Raw genomic sequence first — 22,443 nt, 5'->3', positions numbered from 1 at the left:
TATCTTGATGGAATTGACAAAAAGTTGGTAAGTGAGACAGACTGAGTTGACACAAGAAGGTAGGTGGTGTCACCATCGAAATGGGACACTTGTAACCTGGGTTCAGTCTACATTGAACTGTAGGTAAGTCTTCCACCTTCTTATGTCATCTGGAAAACTATGTGTTGGAATATGAATTGGGACATTCTTAAAATGCAAAACATGTCTAGTTAACTGGTTATTCAATTAGCAGTCAGGTTTAGTACACATACTAATGCATTATATGATATACTAATAAATATAAGTTCAGTATATATGTTTATGGACCTCTTATATAAAACATTTGTGGTGACCAGATGAAGGGGAGGAGAAAGAGGATTCAGGGTCACAATAAATTTATCTTTCTATATGAATTCTAGAGTAAAGTAACTTAAAAATTACTCTAAGGAATGACAATGAGGACTTCACTGCCACTGACAGACCGTGGGCTTGGGGAGGCTTTGTTCCTGGAGAAGTAAATATTCTTTATGTCACCACGGCTGTACCACAAGCCTGTGCTTATTACACAGTTCAACATCCTCCCTGCTCTAACATTAAAAAGGGCATGATTGTTTCGTTCTGCTGCCTTCCAAGACACAAAACAAGCAGGCAGCAGGAGACATTTAATAAATATTTACTGAATTAAGTGAAACTGCTGTTGTACCCAAAACACAAAAGCTTCTCCACCAAAGTGGGTTTTCTTTCCACTGTAATGCTAATACTGGATCTCAGTCACACAATAGTCATTGGTGATTTATGTGAGGCACACATTATTCTCCCTAATTACTTGACAATCGTGCCTAACTCCTGCAAAAGCATAGGTGGAATTAGTACAGGAGTCAGGGTGTCCTGAGCTGTCCAAGCAGGACTTACTCTGGAGGTGGGATCAGAAAGCAAGATGGCAGCCTCACCCCTGCCCAGTGAATTGGAGAAATTCTCCATTCTGAGCCTTCACTTTCTGTGTCTCTAGAGTGGGGTTTGGCCTCTCTTCTACTCACCAGTGTGTGAAGGGTGCGTGCAAAGCCACAGAGCCCTGAAGGCTGAAGCTGGTTCTTAGGAAAACTCTATATAGAGACACAGCCCACAAATAACAGACGAGGCTTGCCACAAGGAGACAAAGGCTTGGTGTCTTAGCTGGGCTTCCTATCACTATGATAAACACAGTAACTGGAAGCATCTTGGGAGGAAAGGGTTATTTCATCCTCTAGCTTGTAGTCCACCATCAAGGAACTCAGGGCAGAAACTCAAGGCAGGAGCTGATGCCACTGGAGGAGTGCTGCTTACTGACTTGCTCAACCTGCCTTCTTACACAACACAGAACAACCTGCCCAGAGGTGGCCCCGCTCTGCCCTGTGGGCTGGGCTTCCCCACACCAACCATTAAATTAGAAAATTCCCTATAGACTTGCTTACAGGCAATCTGAAGAGGCAATCTGTAGCTTGTGTCAAGTGGGCAAAAAAAAACAACCAAATGACAAGAACAAAGAAACACAACCAAGACACCCAGAAACACAACAGCTCTAGTATGTGACTCTTTAGTTAAATGCCACATTTGTTTCTATGCTTAGTCGAAAGTCTCCAAAAGGAAGGAAGGCCTATGGATCTATTTACCCATCAACCATCTCTCTTTTATCACTCACATCTATCTACCTTACCTCCTCTTTCCATGAAGCATGCTAATGCATGGTACTATAGCCACAGTTGGTTATAGTATTATTATAGCATGTATGGTGTATATATACATATACGGATATGTTAGGATATAGTACAGTATATGATATTATTATTATTATTATTATTATTATTATTATTATTATTATTTACTTTTTTTAAAACCTGCACTTCGCTGATAGTCTCACAGTCACTCCAGGTCAGTCAACTGTCCTCTGGATAAACAGCAGAGAAAGAGTAACAAGGATTGCTTAATATGCAGGTCTTGACTCAAACACATTCATCTCCTCCTACCAATTACTATTCCTTGCAAAATTCAACAACTTGTAAGATAAATTTGATACAGAGCCCACATGTTGAGATCCGAATACTTTAGCCATCATTTTTGTCAACTGCCCTAAAGCAGTACTTGCCACCCACAGCTCATTCTGGAAGACTGGCTTTTCATGTGAATTTAAATCACTCCAGATCAGCTATGCCTAGTATCAGGGGATCCAGATTGAAATAAAATGGAAATAAAATAAACCAGACTCTGGAAAATTAAAAATTCCGTGAAATAGAACCCAAACATTTGGAACATGCATTTGAAAGCTTTTCGAGTAACAAAGTCCATTACTGTGGGCTGATGGAGTTATAGATGAGAAGTCTGGACACAATTTGTTAAAAAAGGCCCTTCCAGTTCTGTGGGTGAGTCTGTGCTTCAAAGAGTAGGAAGATTCTCCCATAAGGGACATCATCATTAAGGCCAAAAGGCAACAACCAAAGACTTAAAGGGACTGGACAGGCCACGGCCCTGTCCGAACCTCTAGCCAGTGTTCAGTGCTTCATGTACTGTTCATATGAGTTGTTCTGCATGGTTTTCTACTCCCAAAGGCATGGTCACACAGTGCATGATGGAGGAAAGAAAGAGCTTTTGGTTACTTCTCTAAATTCTCATAAAAGCAGTCAACTGCTACAACAATTTTTAGGAGGTTGTTTGAAACAGTTTGAGAGGAAACTAGTAAGACACAACTAGAACAGTGTTTGATGTGCCGGAGGTATTCCATGAATGTCTGCTGCTCACTGGATATTTAATATTTATTCTCCACAGGAATATACCAGAACATGAAAAACTAAATGGCTTCATTTTTTGTGAAATATTTATTCTTAAAAGATACACAATTCAGGTACTAAGGATACAGTCCCCTTTCCTCTCACCTTGTCCAGAAAATATGCATATGTGAAGGTAGAAATGAGAGAATCCAGGTCACATGACTTAGGTCCAATAACCGCATGGACCTGCTCCAACTGTTTACTTCGATCCTGCAACCAATAAAAAAGAAAAATCACAATTTTACTTGCTTTCAACCAACATAAAATGGAAAACTTTCAATGATATTTTAAAGCGTGTTTGTCTATTCTCACACACAATGGCAGAAAATAATAAATGTGTAACAAAATGACATAGTAATTACCACATTTAACATGTTCATTCAAGCCATTAAATTTTTAAGAGGAAAATAGCCTACCTTTATTAAAGCTACTTCTAGGTCTTCTGCTCATTAAGGGAGATGCATTTGCACATATAGGTACATACACATATATTATAAATATATGGAACACACACACCAAAAATATAAGATTATCTACAAATTAAATTCCTTTGAATGATATTCTGAGGAAGTATTTTCATAGTAAGAGATCATTTTGTTGTGAAGATCAGTGACTCAGAAATCAAGGATCATCCATCTCCCCATAGAAGATGAACTTCTTAGTTTAAGAGACAATGAGACTTGTTCTTACATCCTTCCTACACAGTGTACTCAAACAACCACACTATCTGAAAAGGCTTTATTTTTTCACATTCTATCTTGGATGTGGAAGATATTCTCCTATATTGTTCTATTCTTTAGTAAATGAAGCATGTTTTTTTTTCTCACTCAGAGAGAGGAATGTGATTTGCCTCGATGGTCTAGGACTCCAGATTGCACCCACTGCTTTTCTATGTCCATGTAGACCTCTCTAAAAGGGAACACATACTTTCTTGGTTGTTTGTGTTTATTTTCCATGTTAACTCGATAGTTATTTAAATCCTTTTAGAGGAGGCTGACATTCCTTTAAAACATTCAAAGAACCAAGTACTTCTAGAAAACCCCACAGAAAATTGCCTGAGGTAGAACATTATAAAGTAAGTTAATGTATTTTCTTCTGTTTCTTTTGAGAAAGGACCTCATGGAGTCCAGGCTGGCCTCAACCTCACTCTGCTGCTGATGCATAAGGACTTCCTGTCTTCTTGCACCCGCTTCCCAGGTGCTGGGATTACAGTGCGCTCCACCATGTTCACCATCAAATAGTATCTTTGCACTATGGTAGCACCAGCATGCAGGCTTGCTTCTCTTGCCTTTTGTCACTTATTTTTATCTCTCTGTCTAAGACTGACTAGACTGGTCACAACTGTTCAGCAGAAAACACTTAGGAATGTGTAGAAAAAAGTGAATGCGTACCTAATAACGTAGCAGTCATCTTGCAAATGAAACTGACAATTGGATACTATTGTATAGAACTTGTGGTATTAAAATCAGAAATGAGGGGGTTGGGGATTTAGCTCAGTGGTAAAGCGCTTGCCTAGCAAGCACAAGGCCCTGGGTTCGGTCCCCAGCTCCCAAAAAAAAAATCAGAAATGATTGACTAAATAATGAGGATTTTAAACATCAAGATGAAGTAAATGTGTTTGTGTTGTTTTACTGTGTTACACAAGGTCAGGTTCGGGCAAGTGTGAATGTGCTTTGAGTATATTTATTCCACATTTACTCTCCTTCTTCACATCCCACCACTTCCCATCAGTCCCCTTTGTTTCCCCAGACAGTTCCCCTTCTCCTTTCACGCCATCTGTACACATGCAATGTTATAAATCAATAAAAAATGAAGAAAATCATGAAGGAGGCTAGACAGAATCCATCACAGAAAAAAGCAGCAGAGATATTTTAAATAACCCCTTCCCGGTAAGTGATGTTGCTTGATTAAAACAGACTCATAGTTTTGATTTCTTTTATATTTATTTTTAATAAAACCACACGCTTAAAGGGTGATATGCACTCCAAAGATGATGACAAACTCCCTCCCCGATCACCACCCAGGCTCGCTCACACACCCTTCTCTCCCGGCTTCCTTTTCTAACCTCATAAACGTACAGCTGGCTCACTGAACTGAGCATCCTCTGAGGGGTTAGTTCAGGTCTAGATATCAAAATATTCCAGAAGCACCTAAGTAAATTTAGGCAAATAGAATTCTAGCCCATTACAACACGAGCTAATGTATTAAGAGATCATGTTCCTCTAAATGCTGCTCTTCCGAGAAGCTCAAAGGTCTAAGGAGACATTACCTCACTTCTCTCCTATCTTGTAAGACAGGCAGTAGAAAGATCAACAAAGCTTTTTACAGGTCAAAGGAGCCTGTGATGGGGACAAGTGTGATTCCAGAATCTAAAGCCTGATTCTGTGAGAGCTGATTCTCCTACCCTCTTCACAAGTCGTAATGACTCTGTGTCTACTAAGGGCACAAGGCACTAAGGTAGAAGAGAGATGGCTAAATATGCACACTAAAATACACAGATGCTGCCAACACTGGGGCAGCAACACAACTGACTCACCTGCTCTCTTGTCTTGGCTTTGTCATTCCCATCATAGCTCTGTGGCAACTTTCAACTTACACAAAAGAAGATGTGGTATTATCTCTGTGTCGATGAATCTCCAGATATCACCCCAATTAGTATGTTAGAAAAGAACTAATAAAATAAGGGTTGAGACTCTAAAATGAACTAGACCAGTTCTCACAAGCCAGGAACCTTCTGCAATAACTACGGTTCTTCTTCATTTAAAGAGACAAAGAACAGAGGTCAGAGCCATGGCAGACCTAATGCAAAACCTCGAGGGCTCCCCATGGTGTTGCATGCCCTTTTGCATGCTCTCCCCATGTATCATATTATTCACGCCCATGGTCTCTTCCGATGGCATTCATCTATATGATGGCTAATGTGCTAGTCAGATGACAGTATCTAGAATCGACCAGTAGAGAGATGAGTCCCTGGGCATGTATGGTTGGGAGTTTCTATTATTAATAGATTGGTTTATTGAGGGTTTCATGGTCTGAAAGTCCTGGACTGAATAAAGAGGTGAGCTGAACTCCAGTATTCAACCCTCTGTGCTTTCTGACCTGGGATGACCAATGAGACTTCAAGCCCCTGCCGCTATGATTTCTCCACCACAAAAGACTTTATCTTTAAACTTTGAACTAAAATAAATGCTTCCTTCCTTGACTTGTGTCTGTTGGATATTCTGTCATAGCAACAACAAGGGTAACTAAAACAAAGCACATCTGCCAACCCAGCTCATATCACAGTGGCTAAGCTCCAACACTTTCTTCCCCCACCACCCTCCAGTCAAGGGGAGAAGGGTCACAGAAGCAACAGCACATTGAACTGAGTGCATCTAGTTGATGGGCTATGGGCACTGCTGGAAGATTAAGAGGATGCTTAGCCAAGTCTCTTGGAAAAATCTGATGTTTGAGTAAAAGTTTGAACCCAAGGAGTGTAGTGTACTGATATCACAGGCCACAGGAAGAGCATGTGCAAAAGTCCTGAGGTTAGGAAGGGCCCAACATATTCAACAACTCATAAGTGCATGCCTTTCCCAAATGTGATTTTATAAAGTCAGCGGTGACCAGCTCTGGCAAATAAACGTTGCTTCCTTAATGGTAACACACGCATAGCAAACATTGGGAAATCTCAGAGACAAAGACCTACTGTTAATGCCTGAGCCTAACACGGACAGAAGAGTGAGAATCAGACAAAGCAGTTGCTGCTGGCTTTACCTCTAATGCACTTCCAAATAGATTTGGACAGATTCCCATAATCAAGGCATAAAGAAAACACCAAACAGCGAATACTCCAGAGCATGACTTAAACATGCTTTCAATTTCAAGGCATCATTTTATATATGGATGAAATGAGCCTTCTCATCGAAGTTAACTTCCTACCTCTTTCTAAAAGCCAACAAAGTACCTGCACTTCATATTCCACTGCTATTAGAGAAGATGGTGGGTGATACACTTTTATCCCCACCTCATGGAAAGCAGAGGAACTGAGCAGAAGCCTTCCAGAGCCTTCCAATAAAATAAAGTCGCTCTGAATTTCTCCATCTCAGAAATAAAGCTACTCCTACCTATAATTTTATCAATCTAAAGCCCTATAAGAAATCTTTTCATCAAAAAATTCATCATAGCCCCTTCTCTGTCCCTTTCTTTAAAACTCTACCAGTATTTCTTTCAATAACAATTAATTTAAATTAGTTTTGAGGGAACAGAGTAACAGCTCAGTAGATGAAAGCACCAGGTAAGTCTGATGATCTGAACATGAGCTCTTGGATTCCAGGTAACAAGCTGTAACACACACACACACACACACACACACACACACACACACACACACACACACCTGGAACCCCAGCATCCCCACCAAGAGATGAGAAACAGAGACAAGACACTAGGCCAGTGAGCCTGGAGTATGTGGCAAGGTAATAAAAACAAAGGCAGAGGGTAATAAACAGTTCCTGGGAGCCTCTGACCTCTACACTTTTGGTACCATACGTTTACATACATGTAAATTAATATTTTAAGAAAATATTTTTCCAATAGGAAATCTATGCCTTCATAAGTCAGATGTGAGAAAAATGAATAAGGCAGCGGGTAAATAATGCTAACAATTCCTGTACATGTTTTAAAGTTTGTCCATCTGTATTTACACATGCGGAATGTCTATGCTCTTTACAGACTTAAGGTTTCCATTACAAAATGATGTCTTCATCGTTTGCTTTGTCATTGGCCCCACACTGTATCTCACTATGTATTCTAGGTGGTCTTGGACTCAGAATCCTTCTGCCTTCAGCCTCCCAAGTGGTATGGTTTCAGGTATGTGCCACAGTGCCTGCTTTTCATTCACTTTAAAGAGCTAATGGTGAGAGCTCTGTGTGTGTGTGTGTGTGTGTGTGTGTGTGTGTGTGTGTGTATAAAACAGAATTCCTGGAAGCAGCAAGTGACTAAAAAAAATCTCGATGGGGTTTGGAGAGTTAGTTCAGTGGTTAAAACCACTTGTTCTTGCAAAGGACCTGGGTTCAGTACCCAGCACCCACATGGTGGCTCATGACCATATGTAATTCCAAGGGATATAATACCCTCTTCTGACCTAAAAGGGTACCAGGCATCTAAATGATACATCAGGCTCTCAAGAAGTTAGATTGCAGGGAGACAAATAACCCTATTAAAAAATGGGGTTCAGAGCTAAACAAAGAATTCACAGCTGAGGAATGCTGAATGGCTGAGAAACACCTAAAGAAATGTTCAACATCTTTAGTCATAGGGAAATGCAAATCAAAACAACCCTGAGATTTCACCTCACACCAGTGAGAATGGCTAAGATAAAAAACTCAGGTGACAGCAAATGCTGGCGAGGATGTGGAGAAAGAGGAACACTCCTCCATTGTTGGTGGGATTGCAGACTGGTACAACCATTCTGGAAATCAGTCTGGAGGTTCCTCAGAAAATTGGACATTGAACTACCTGAGGACCCAGCTATACCTCTCTTGGGCATATACCCAAAAGATGCCCCAACATATAACAAAGACACGTGCTCCACTATGTTCATCGCAGCCTTATTTATAATAGCCAGAAGCTGGAAAGAACCCAGATGCCCTTCAGCAGAGGAATGTATACAGAAAATGTGGTACATCTACACAATGGAGATAGCTACTCAGCTATCAAAAACAATGACTTTATGAAATTCATAGGCAAATGGAGGGAACTGGAAAATATCATCCTGTGTGAGGTAACCCAATCACAGAAAAACACACATGGTATGCACTCATTGATAAGTGGCTATTAGCCCAAATGCTTGAATTACCCTAGATGCACAGAACACATGAAACTCAAGACGGATGATCAAAATGCGAATGCTTCACTCCTTTAAAAGGGGAACAAGAATACCCTTGGCAGGGAATTGGAAGGCAAAGATTAAAACAGAGGCAGAAGGAACACCCATTCAGAGCCTGCCCTACATGTGGCCCATACATATACAGCCACCAAACTAGATAAGATGGATGAAGCAAAGAAGTGCAGGCTGACAGGAACCGGATGTAGATCTCTCCTGAGAGACACAGCCAGAATACAGCAAATACAGAGGCGAATGCCAGCAGCAAACCACTGAACTGAGAACGGGACCCCTGTTGAAGGAATCAGAGAAAGGACTGGAAGAGCTTGAAGGGGCTCGAGACCCCATATGTACAACAATGCCAAGCAACCAGAGCTTCCAGGGACTAAGCCACTACCTAAAGACTATACATGGACTGACCCTGGACTCCAACCTCATAGGTAGCAATGAATATCCTAGTAAGAGCACCAGTGGAAGGGGAAGCCCTTGGTCCTGCTAAGACTGACCCCCAGTGAATGTGACTGTTGGGAGGAGGGCGGGAATGGGGGAAGGATGGGGAGGCGAACAACCATATAGAAGAGGAGGGGGAGGGCTTAGGGGGATGTTGGCCCAGAAACCGGGAAGGGGAATAACAATCGAAATGTAAATAAGAAATACTCAAGTTAATAAAGATTTTTTAAAAAAGAAAGAAATGAAAAGGGAGACGTAATAACAGAATCTGAGAAAATTCATAAAATCCTACTACAAAAACCAGTACTCAACAAAACTGGAAAATCTGGATTTAATAGACTATGTTCTAGATAGATACCAGGTACCAATCTTAAATCAGGGTCACATAAACCATCTAAATAATCCCATAACTCTTAAAGAAATAGAAGCACTTATTAAAATTGTCCCAACCAAAAAAAAAAAACCACTCATACTCACAAAATTAAAATAAATCTAAAAATAATTTTTAAACACTATATCGCTAATTAGGATCTCTGGCTCACTGGCTGCATGGTCCAGGTTCAAACAGTAAAACTCCCTGCCGTAGTGCTACAGACTTGTAATACTAGGAACTAAAGAGGCTGGGAAAAGAGGAGCACAGCATGGAAGCTATGCTGTTACAGAGTGAGATTCTGTCCATGACGGTTAATCATTGTCATCTTAACTAGATTTAGGATTGCCGTGGAAACATTCCGGGTGAGCCTCTGGGGGTATTCCGGGAAAAGTCAGCTAAAGAGCAGAGCCTGGCAAGAGTGTGGATGATACCAACCCATGGACTGGAGTCTGAACTGAATAAAGAGACCTGAGCACCCACCAGCGTTCCTCCTGACTGTGAACACCAACACCGTGTGACCAGAAACCTAGTGCTCCTGCTGCCATGCCTTCTCCACCATGATGGGCGGTACCCTCAGCTGTCACTCACTGAAGCTCTCCCCGCTTCGAGTTGCTTCTGTCCGTGGTTTTTTGACAAAAGTTAACTAATTCATTATCTCAAAACAGGAGTGTAAAATTAAATTTCAAAATCAAAATTAAGGGGCTGGAGAGATGGCTCAGTGGTTAAGAGCACTGTTTGTCCTTTCAGAGGTCCTGAGTTCAATTCCCAGCAACCACATGGTGGCTCACAACCATCTGTAATGGGATCTGATGCCCTCTTCTGGTGTGTCTGAAGACAGCTACAGTGTACTAATATATAATAAATACATAATACTTTTTTTTTTAAAAAAGAGCACTTGTTCTTTCAGAGACCCTGGTTTGGGTTCCTAGCACACATGTAGGCTCACAACTCTCTGTGAGGGCAGTTTCAGGGGTTCTGAAACCCTCTTCCCGTCTTCCTAAGCCCTAAGCATGCACATGATGCACATAAATAAATGGAGGCAAATACTCACACGTATTAAAAAATTAAAAAGTAGTAAGTGACTCAGAGATCATAATTAGTTTCTTCCTGAAGGTACACCTTAGGTTATGGGTGAAAGGGAATGCATTTACCAGAATCTACAAATGCAGGATGCAAGTATATTATATTCAATTTTCTCATAAATGCCATCATTTAATTGGTGACCTAATTAGAATGGAGCAAAGGGCTTTCAGTGGTTAAGACTGAAAAGGTTCATGAGGTAATATAGTTGCCCAACAAAGCCAAAATAGTTAATTTCAATAAATTTATGTTGCCCATTGCCTCTGCCCTCATTCCTACTGATCCCAAACTCTCAAGACCGGAGGAACTGAACTAAAATGATGAGCTGAGTCCCTGGAGGACTAGCTAGGAAAAGACCAAGCTGTTTCCACTAATTTCAGCAGCCAGGCTAGATCAATAGCTTGATGTGCCACTGGACTGTGGACGGTTGTTTTCACAGGGAAAGTATGTGGAAAGAAGGTATCAGTAGTTGACATTGATTGACATAAGAGGGGTAGGATGATTTGAATTGCCAAAGATTTAGAAATAGAACTGTTTATAGGGAAAGACTGCTTTTACAGTCCAAAACAATCAAGGCTAATGACAGGGTTGGGTGGAACCTTGCTGGCCAGCCATGCTGGAAGTTAAGGCAGAGTCTGACAAACATTCAGGAGTGCAAAGAAGTTGTTAGCTCATTAGCCTTTTTCATCTCTCCTTTCTCCTTGGCACCCTTCCCGCCAAGTCCTTCAGCATCTGAAGGGAACTTAGGTCATGTTAGAACCTTCTTTCATTATCAACAGCCCTGCCCCAACCAAGCTCAGTATTTCTCTCAAGCTTCTTCTTGACAATGCTGTAGGATATCTTCCTTCAAAATCTTCTATTTGAGGAAACTGAGGGTTGGGAACCAGTTTAAACACATGCAGCTATGAATAGCCAAGGTCGGGTTGACTTGAGCCTCCTTCTTGTTTTGATATGTGAAATCATTTTGACTAGGCATAGACAACCAATTCCAATATTTGAATATCCTTGGCCCAGGGAGTGGCACTGTTGGGAGGTATAGCTTTGTAGAAGTCTGTCACAGTGGGGTAGGCTTTGAAACCCTCCTAGCTGCCTGAGAGATTCAGACTTCTCCTGGTTCCCTTTGGAACAAGATGTACAGCTCTCAGCTTCGTCTCCAGTGCCATGCCTGCCTGGACCCTGCCATAATTCTTGCCTTGATGATAATGGACTGAACCTCTGAACTTGTAAGCTAGAAGCAACTAAATGTTGTCCTTTATAAGAGTTACCTTGGTCATGATGTCTCTACACAACAATGGAAACCCTAACTAAAACATTGTCTCAGGACTTTAGATGAGCTGTGGGGTTCTAGCTCTGGTCTAACAAATGGATGTTGTACATTCAACACTCTCTTGGGTCTACCCTTTTCAACCTGTTTACTGCCAGTCTTGACCACATAGTATCCTCAGATCAAGTGACCTCAAGTATTGTGAACACTCTTCTGCATAGTTCATTTTACTGACTCTCTCTCTCTCTCTCTCTCTCTCTCTCTCTCTCTCTCTGTGTGTGTGTGTGTGTGTGTGTGTGTGTGTGTATTGTTCAGGGTTGTCTTTGAAAGCAAGACCAATATTTTTCCTCTCCAACTTTGAAGCAAAAAGGTTGCACCCTCAAATCCTTACCTTCACTAAAGTGCCTTGGAAGGAATCATCTGACATCATGTGAAAGCCGAAGTTATGTCTTAAGGGCCTAATGGATCCATGAAACAAAACCTCTAAGCCCCTTGCCCAAGGACAGATACTTCTTGAAAGCTGGAGGCTGTTGTTTATGGGAGATAACAAGACACATGTTTTCACTCCCCAAACCAAGTTTGTTTGACCAAACTGCACCAGTTGTGTTTGATCACATATAGGTGGGAGGTCTGTGGGCAGGAAATACATCAGGATGTATGCTTGCCCTGATTGGACCTGATAGGAATATGATAGCATTATTGGTTTGCCTTTAAAAGCATCTGCAAAATGTGACTCCTAACAATTTTCTGAGAACCCCAGAATGGTCCTAGCCAGAATCCTGGCCAGTACTTAATTAAAGCTTGCTTCAAATTTGGCTCAAAAAATGTGGAATTGGTCTTTTTCTCTCGATTCCCAGGTTTAACGCTAGCTTTTTGAGTGGTCTCAAATTTTTAGCTGTCTGCTTTGGAAATGCCTCTGTCTATAATCAACCGGTCTTTTCTCATATAAATAGAGAATGCAACTTGTCTTCTGTGAATTTACAGGTCTTGAAAATCCCCTCAACTTTCTCTTTCAAGATTCTGGGGCTGTCATCTTTTTTATGCTGATGGGAGTCAACCTGGGTCCTTAATCTTACTCCTCAACTGTGACCTGTCTTCTGTCTATTTTCTGACTGAGTCCTCATGAGAAAGACATGCATACTCTTCAAGAGATGGCATTTAGAAGAGCTTCTGCCAGCCCATCCACATAAGAGGCAGTATAAGAGTTTCAATGACTGAATGCAAATGGATGCCCCTTACACATGACATGCACCCACGCCTCTTGACGTTTCCATGGCAGTTACTTATTTTAAAATTTGCAAAACAGAAAGTCACAAAGGGCAAAAACACTCAACTCCCCACATTAAATCAATTGCTATGAACATTTAGTTTAGTCCCTGTAATATTCTTTTCCATACTTCTGTGAGCGCTCTTTCCTGCTCTATATGTTTGCATCTACAGCCCCAGCTGCTGCCCCACTAGAATCGTTTGTTGGTTTTCTTTAATATGGATCATTGTAACTTATCTCAACCATTGTTAGAGATTTATTTTATTTAAAATTTTGAAAACAATTAAACCTTTCATAGAGGACATTTGGGAGAGAATATTTTTGGGTCAATTCCTAATTCCGTCTTTAGAATAAACTCCCCAGCTTTAGATTTCTAGGTCAAAGAATGTAGTGTTTTAACACTCACCGGAACGTTTGCAGAGATTTTCATTCCCACCCACAGAAACACTGAGCTGTTAAATATTCAAGCACATATTCAAGTAGTATTCCGTTAAGTAAAATAACACTACAATGTTATTGAGTTACTTTTTTGTGACTGTGTAAGACAAACTCTGGATCCTAGTCTTTTTGTGAAACCCCTCTCCCATCACCCCCAGCCAAATTGCCTGCACACTTTTGTATAATTCATCCTACTTTCATTGATGAATAAACTATTAGAACATTAACACCCTGCACTTTGGTAGTGTCTGTAAGACTCTCCTTTGTTCTCAGGCCTTGGGCATCTGTGGAAGAACCTGTTTCATAAACTGCTTTAGGAATACAGTACAATGCATTATTTAATAGGGCATTGCTTTTAGCTCTAACAACCACCCATGCTCTGTGACCCATTTTCCTCAGTTCATTTGCTCTGCTCCTAGACACTGTTGCAGCAACATGCTCCAGACCAGACTGGAGAAGGGCGTAGGTCTTCCAGCTCTTGAATGAAAAGTGTTGAGTCTTCTGTTTTGCTTGAGATCACAATGGTAAAACAGCCTAAGATGGTGAATATATAATTATTAAATGTTTCTAGACACAAAGAAATTTTGATAGAACAAGGTACCGAGAGAAGAATGATGACAGTAAACGACAGAGTGGAGGGGACCGTTTGCACAGAACCTGCACTGCCTTCCCACAGGTGGGACAATATGTTGATCATCCAAAGAGCTTCTCCATGCTGAGATTTTAAAAAGTCACGATGCAGGGAAATAATAGGTAAAGGAAGTGTCTGGTTAACTAAGAAAAGAAACTCGCACGTGAGTAGGTAGCCAACCTCGTTAGTAGCCGTAGGAATCAAGTAAGATCGAGACCAATGGTAAAAATCTCCTCGGCCCCCTCTTGTTTGCAAACAGTCAACACTACTTCTCATGAGAAGCAGGCCTGGGAACTCTTGCCTCAAAAAGAAGCCATAATAAGCTCCTTTAAACCATGTGGCCCCTGTCAATTGCAGAGTGTATCTGAAACCAGTTCAGAAAAGGGACTACTACTGATTTGCTTCAGACCAAGCACAGCTTCAGAAACAATTGCTAATCACAACCCTTAGAGCTACTAAAGTTCAGAGTTAGAAGAGGCATTAGGATTCACCATGTTGGACCTCTTTAGTGATTTTCAGTGCAAGCTTGTCACTGTACCATTGTATAAAAAGAGGAATGACATAAACTTATGTTTAGTAGGGTCTATTAAATATTCTGACTTTAGACGAGCTTAAAATGCACTTCATAATATTATTTTGTACTACCTGAATAAAACTTATAAATACATGTATTGAAAGAATGACTAAAGGGTGTCCAGTTGCCTCTATCTTCGTGGCTTTGGATTTGCTATGACTGAGGACACGCCATGTCAGAAGGGACTGAAGAAAGAGTAGAGCTATAGACATCACATCGAAAAACAGCTGGGATGGGGTGGCCCATGCGCTCTGATGAAGGTGAGTTCAGTGTGTTTATTACCTACCACTGAGCAAGGAGGCGGCTTTATTGTACACGGCCGAAAGGATGAATGAGCTAACTACTCTCTATAAGAGGTCTCTGTAGGGGAACAGCTTCAGGTTGGAGTCCTCCAGAAGGAGCACACTCTAGTTGATAGTTTCCACATACACTAGCTTTAACTACTTAGACTATTTGCTATTTCATGGGTGTGAGTCTTTAGGGTCCTTGACACAACCGTGCTCATGTCAATAATAAACATCCACTTAGAAGTGCATCTGCTCCCCCACACCCATTGTCAACGACTAGTTTAAACGACTCAAGACCCAAAGATTCCCTATTGTCATCTCAGAAAGAGGTTCTGGAATTTGTCAAGATTTTTCACATTGTGATGACATCTAGGGAGCTAGAGAGCTTCACACAGTGTGTCTGATGAGACTTTACAGTTAGTTAAACAATGACTCTTTAGTTAACAAAATGTAGGAAATGTGTTGCAAAATTCAAAAAACTTCTTTTTGGTAGGAAAAAGAAATACAAGTGCTTTTTTTTTTTTTAAAAAAAAAAGCTAATTCTTCAAATTTAGACATTTTCACAAGATATTGGTAATTTTTGAAGCTAGAAGATGGACGTACGTCACCCCTCTACTCCCCTCTTCTAGTCTGTGTTTATGAACTTGAGAACGAATTATGACACTGTGACTAAAAAGTTAAGAGGTTGAAAAGAAAGGAAAATCTGGCTATGGCTGGACCCAGAGGCCCCACCTAGCGCATTCAAGGCTCTAGGTTCCAGTCCCAGCACTGCCATAGAAAAGGAGGGAAAATGTGTGATTCATAAATATTTTCATTCCTCTTCAGTGGATTCTTTCGCAGTAAATGAACAAATAAACAAACGAACAAATGTATGTCTTCTGGCATTTTTCCTAAGTTTCTGTAAGCTGGCTCCCAGGTCAGGGTCTCCGAGCACGACACCTCCCAGGACCTGCACTACACGGCCCAGGTTGCTGCAGTTCCTTTAATTATTTGTCTTCTTGGGCTTGGCTAGAGCTAATTAGTCAGGTCTTGTCCCCGCCATGAACAAGTGGAGACATGCTCAGAAGGCTTCTCCCAGAAGCTTTGCTCTCCGCACTCGGCTTTCGTTGGCATACGAAGATCTATTGCTTTAATACTCGAGAGTGCTTGTCTGTATCCGGAACAGACATCAGGCCTGTGACACCACACACCTGGCGCATCAGAAAGCCACTCAGACGTGACAGTAATGAACAGACACGGGGCTAGAAGCAGGCGGGAGCAGAAGACGGTTCTGAGCACGGTGCGCTCCAGCAGGTTCACAGGGAAATGTGCAAGGGATATGCAGAGCAATTACTGCACTCTGCAAAGATGACAGTTTTTAATGATGTCATTATTTATTACACTGTGTGTTTTTCAATGACAGAAGGACTCTCACCTTCCAGGTGACCTCAGTTCTCACTCTCTCTCTTTCTCTACTATGTGATAGATATAGATATAGAGATAGAGATAGAGATATAGATATAGATGTAGATGTAGATATAGATATAGATATAGATATAGATATGGATTATATATTATCTATTATATATAATTATGGATATATATTATGGATTATATATTATCTATTATATATATAATTATGGATATATATTATGGATTATATATTATCTATTATATATATAATTATGGATATATATTATGGATTATATATTATCTATTATATATATAATTATGGATATATATTATGGATAATATATTATTTATTATATAGATAGATATAATGTTTATATATATAATGTTAACATATAATGTTTATATAGATAATGTTTATATAGATGTTTATATTGATAATGTTTATATAGATAATGTTTATATTGATAATGTTTATATAATGTTTATATATGATGTTTTTATATATAGTTATATATATAAAACATATAATATGACACATATAATTTTGCAAGCCAAAAACCGTTCAAAACTAAACAGTACCTGAAACCACTGGTAGATAGGCACTAAAGGTTTATTGTAACTCATGTTTTATAACATTGAACATTGTAGGAGGACATACTTGTAAATGAAGAAAGATATAGACATGTGTATTTGTATTATCCCACTGATACTTTATTTATTCATTTATTTTGGTGATGGGGGATGGCTTGGTTGGTTGGTTTTCAGGTAGGATCCTATGTATCTCAGGCTGGGATCAGCTTATTTTGTACCTGAGGATGGCCTTGAACTTCTCCGCTTCCTGCCTCCACCTCCTGACTGCTGATATTACAGGCAGGCACCACCATTCCCAGTTTATACAGCACTGGCCATCAAACCTAGGTATTCAGTCAAGCTAGGAAAGCACTGTACATCTGAATTACATCCCCAGAGTCCTCATTGATATTTGAAAAACATGAGTATGTTAGAATTAACTGAGTGCCACATTCTGGTAGGAAAAACTTCATAACAGAGTATGTATTCTATGTATCATATCCCTCCCACCATGAGATAATAGGACTTCATGGTTCCAAGAAGCAAATAGCTTCTTTACAGTTATCCAAATATTTTCCCATTGTCTATTGCTGTCCATTGAGAGAACTGAACTCTACAATTGGCATGTTTTTTAAGATTAATTTTTTACTTTCTAATTATGTCAGAGGAGGAAGGGCATGCATGTGAGTGTGGGACCGGAAAGGACTGGGGGAGTCTGTCTGTAGCAATAATGAGGTCAAGACATGTCCAAACCCCAAATATCTTGTCCTGAGGCTGGAACAAGTAGGATTGCTCCCTCTTTGCTCTGAGCCTGCATGTCCTGGCGCACATAAACTTACAACTGCCACCCCAGCCACCCCAGGTCACAAAAGCCTGGTGGCCAGGTTTCAAGTTAAACTTCCTCAAGCACTATAAGGGATGCCCAGATGGCTCCTGTAATTCATCTTCTTGCAAATAAAACATTCCCAGCACTTCAGCCCCAGCCAAAACCCTTTACCATTCCCTAAGGTTTCTATAGTACCTTGTTCACCCCAATAAAGGAAGCTGTTTCCCTGAGAACTGTCTCCAGAGAAGGCTGCTTCTCCCACACTCACATTGACAGAGATCCCGTGTAATCCACCCACCAGGCCAAGCTTCATTCCTTCCAGTCTAGCTTGGTACATATCAGTGCATGGATATCCCAAGGGAAAAAGCAGACCCAAGCCAGAACGTGAGCATGCGCTCGCTCATGCTGGTATCCTTGGAGCCTAATGGAGTTACATATGGTTGTAAGCTGCCCCGAATGGGTGCTGGAAGAGAATTCAGGTCCTCTGTAAGAATAGTGGGTGCTTTTAACTGCCAGGTCATCTCTCCAGCCTCCCAAAACTGGTGTTTTAATGCTAACCATTTGGATTTACTTTTGTAATTTTAGTGGGATAATTAATTGAACAGATTAGAGAGAACACCTTTAATACTCAGCTTCCCCAACATGTTTTTCTGGCTTGCTGTTAAAAAAATTAACCACAGAGAAGAAAAGAGAAAAAGGAAAAAATGTGTATAAAGAAACTTATTTTTTATTTTGTTGGACTGTCAACTAAACGATATATTTAGATATTTGAAAATGAGGTTTTTAAATGTCATGAAAACTTCAATACATAATAAAACACATCAGATTACCCAAATCTTTCTGCATGGGAAGCCTTGTAAACTAGCTGATAATCAGTTCTTAAGATGTCTTACTCATCTTGTACAATAAATCTTCTTTCATTTGGCCGCTAGCCCTGCTCAATAATGGTAAACATAAAACTCTATGTTGAAGACTCAAACTCACCTAAGCACACATCTTAGTCTCTTAATGCTGTGGTGTCTGCTCTGGAGATTCCAACACGAAGTCATCATCAAGAGAACACTTCCCTTGGCAGCTAGTATACCATCAAAGTCCTTCCCCTGGCAGGACAGACACAGCAACACAGGGAAGCTTGTCAGCTACCCCGAGTGAGGAGTTAGACAGCACAGTTGAAGGAGTCGGAGGAAGGGTGATGACATTATGGTGGTCCCTGTTCTGATCTGAGAAAGCACTGTTTATCCTCTGGAACAGGTCGGAGTTCCCAAGATCCGTTCCCAAGTTGTTTCTTATGGCTGTTTATATTTTTAGAAACCAGTGACAACTAAGATACTATAGAGTACACTGAGTATAAATTCTCATCAAAAGAAAAACAGAGGGCTGAGATTATATCTCAATAGCAGGGTGTTTGTCTGGTAATCAAATGCCCCCAGACCCCAAAACAACTAACCAAAGAAGCCAGAAAAAACTAAAGAGCCAGACTCCTAAATATCTGTTCATAATTTATTAATTTAATTCACTCTTCAGAGTAGAAAGGAGGGGAACTTTAAACAAACAAAAGAGAACAGCAATCCTTTGTGGCTGGTTTATATATGTAGTGGTGGGGAGAAGAGTGAGATACCTCTGTGTGACCGACAAATCCCAGCTAACACTAACTGAGGATAGACAAGTGACAAGACCTAGTTAACAACAGTGAGAGCACAGGGTACCCACTCTCACAAAACTCCAGGGGGCGCCATTCACATGGAATCTAATAAGGTCGTTTGGTAGAGCCTAGTCTAATATGGCATGTGTTAATAAAGGGGGAAATTTGAACACTGGCACTAACAGAAGGAAGACACAAGAAGAAGCCATCTCAAGCCAGGGAACGCTGGGCCCACCATCTGTTAGGTGAGGGGCCTGGAGTCATTCTTTCTCGACACCTTCAGAGTTCGCATGGCCTAGGCAACTGCATCTTCTACTTGCAGCCTTCAGAACTCCGAGACTATATATTTCTGTTGTTAAACCCCCCAGATCTTGGCATTGTTATAGCAGTCCTGAGAGTTAGAATACCAAAGCAGAGGTCCACCACAAATTCATGGTGCGAATTCATTCCATTTTTGTATGTTTTGAATTTCTAAAATAGAAGATTTTAAAAGAACCTCTGCACACAGTCTCAGAGACATGAATAATTCAGCTGCACTCTGCCATACTCCTCCCGAGGAAAACACTCACAGGCAAAAATACCTTTAACATCCAGAACACAGATGGTCCTGTCTCCAGTCCCTGAGTCTAATTTCACATCTGTAATTCCTTTCCAAGGAATCATGGGTAAATCTCTCAGACAAGGCACCGGAAAGCTCTCCTCTGCCTTTTGGCTCTTTGGCTTCCCATCGGTGAACCCGCTTTTCTCAATAAATAATTGAATCCAGCTTCATGGCGCCTCAGAAATCCACACAACAGACAAGACAGAGAGAAGGTGATCTTTCTATATAGACCCACAACAGAATCCTTAGAATTTGTTCTCTGCCTAAACATGAACGGCCTCTTGTCCAGGCCACATTGATGGGATTTAACACCCAGTAGGCAGGTTAGGAAGAAATACACCATGAAGTGCATTAAATAACCCCATAATCACATGTAAAGGCTAAGGAAACCAGGGCCACCGCAAATACTAAAATGCACGATAGCAAAAGCAGTCAGCATTTTCCAAACCATATGCTTGTAAATGTTATTCTGCGGGGAACCAATTAAAACTATGGGATACTTAGAACACAGACATATGGAACAGAGCAAGGCAACTTGTCTTGTCACTTCAGTGCTTATTCAGTGCACCTATTAGTGGGCTATAATACTGAATTATTAGTACAAATAAATGCCGTCTTATTGTGAACATGGAAAGGCAATGGCAGTACTCAAAGCCCCTGCTTCGGTGGTGGTGTTATTGTCCTTAAAGGGAGGGGTCAACACTCTCCCAAGACTCACATGAAATTCCCGTCATGTTAACTATCAAAAACATAATTATTAAGATGAATATTTGGTCAGGCCAGCCTTCTGTTTTCACTACTAGTTCAATAGAAAAATATGAATGACAGCATTTTATGAAATTCACAAGGGTCCCAATGAAACCAGTTAAAAAGTTCACAAGGAGAAAGAGCACAGGGACATGTGATACCCGAGTGGGAAAAGAGAGCTATTTGTTGCTACAGGACAAGAGATATGCAGGTCATCTAAAAGAAGCAATCAGAAGACTGATTTTGACAGCCATGGAGTTAAATTTTTTAGACAGGGTATTATTAAGTTCCCCTGACATTAAATACAAAAACTAAAACAAAACAAAGCAAAAAAAACCCAGAAAAGTTCAAATAAAATATCTGGGATCCATTCACAGGTCAGCCTAAAATAGGTACAAGACAGTAAACATTTTTCATTCGATTACTAGAGCTTCATTTGCTATTATCAGTCAATTTAGAACTAACATTTAAGGGACCCAGACATATCAATTCTAATAAGATGGCCTAAACGTAATTAAACTAATACTAGAAATGGCAGCCTCAAGCCATGCCCTAGAGAGCATATGAAATACTAAAAGAGATGATCATTTTTAATATACTTATAAAGAAATACAATTGACTAATAAATGTTATATGAAAAATGGCCAATACTCTTAGCCATCATCAAATGCAGAACAAAACCCACTGAGATTCTATTTCACTGCAGTCTAAACAGCTGTGAAGAAGCCGAGAAGTGCCAGGGAGGGTAGGGTGAGAAGAGAACCCTGAGAATAGTGATAATGAGGATGTAAAGTGTAGACACCATGAATGTGGGTTCCCCCAAAAGCTAAAGCTACAATCGTATTATGGTCCAACCATACCACTCCTGGGTATATAAGGATAGGAATCTAAGTCAAAGCTAAGTCATCAGAGCACAGAGATAGCCAGTGCCCCATCTCACTGCTGCTGCAGTGTTCACTACAGCCAAGTTCTAGAATGAGCCACACTGCCTGTCAACAGACGGATGACAAAGAAAATGCGACAGAATAAAGAACAAAATAATTATATCATTTGCAGATAATGGACAGCATGTCCTGGAGAGTCTCCTGTCAGGAAACAAAACAAGACTCGGAAAGGGAAATGTCTTCTCTAGACTTCAAAATATGAAAGCAGAAGGGGAAATCTATTGGGGAAGAGCAGGGGACCAGCAGGGAGTAGGGTGAGGGTAAACAGGTCACAGAAAGATGACTAAGGTCAAAGTTTGTGACACACAAACACGAGACTATCACAAAACACAGTACCATGTGCTAGGACAATGTAGTAATAATGAAGAAGAGAAAAGAGAAAGGTTGTACAGCTGAAGGAGTCTAGTGGCTGTCATTGATGAGATCAGGAAGAGGACCATGTAGTAGCATGGCTGGGGGGGGGGGTGGGACTACCTTAATAGTGATGAGCACCCAGCATCAGTAATAAATTTGAATACAATATTTTTGCATGTATATAGCCTACTGCTTTGCCAGTGCCTCCTTTACAGTGGCCTGTCCTCCGTGGGCCTCCCCTAACATCCAGTGTATCTCAGGCACATAGGCAGCGCCTAGTGTGTCTATACACTGGCCCATTGTTTAGTCTTCAAGTCATCTTTCTACCCTGAAATCTTTATGCTTCCCTGACTGTGA

The 22,443-nt window shown here is 40.7% G+C and overlaps 1 protein-coding gene across 16 annotated transcripts in view; it reads right to left on the bottom strand.

Moving 5' to 3' along the window:
• Nucleotides 1-22,443, bottom strand: part of Prune2 (prune homolog 2 with BCH domain) — a 271,622-nt gene that overhangs the window by 224,740 nt on the left and 24,439 nt on the right. For all 16 annotated transcript variants that reach the window (NM_001419567.2, XM_087549667.1, XM_087549653.1 and 13 more), the window contains 1 exon segment: nucleotides 2,886-2,990. In NM_001419567.2, the coding sequence (NP_001406496.1) occupies nucleotides 2,886-2,990 (105 nt within the window).

Source organism: Rattus norvegicus, chromosome 1 (assembly GCF_021556685.1).
Source record: "Rattus norvegicus strain SHRSP/BbbUtx chromosome 1, alternate assembly SHRSP_T2T, whole genome shotgun sequence".
NCBI classification, from domain to species: domain Eukaryota; kingdom Metazoa; phylum Chordata; class Mammalia; order Rodentia; family Muridae; genus Rattus; species Rattus norvegicus.
This window is presented reverse-complemented; position numbering and strand designations above follow the sequence as displayed.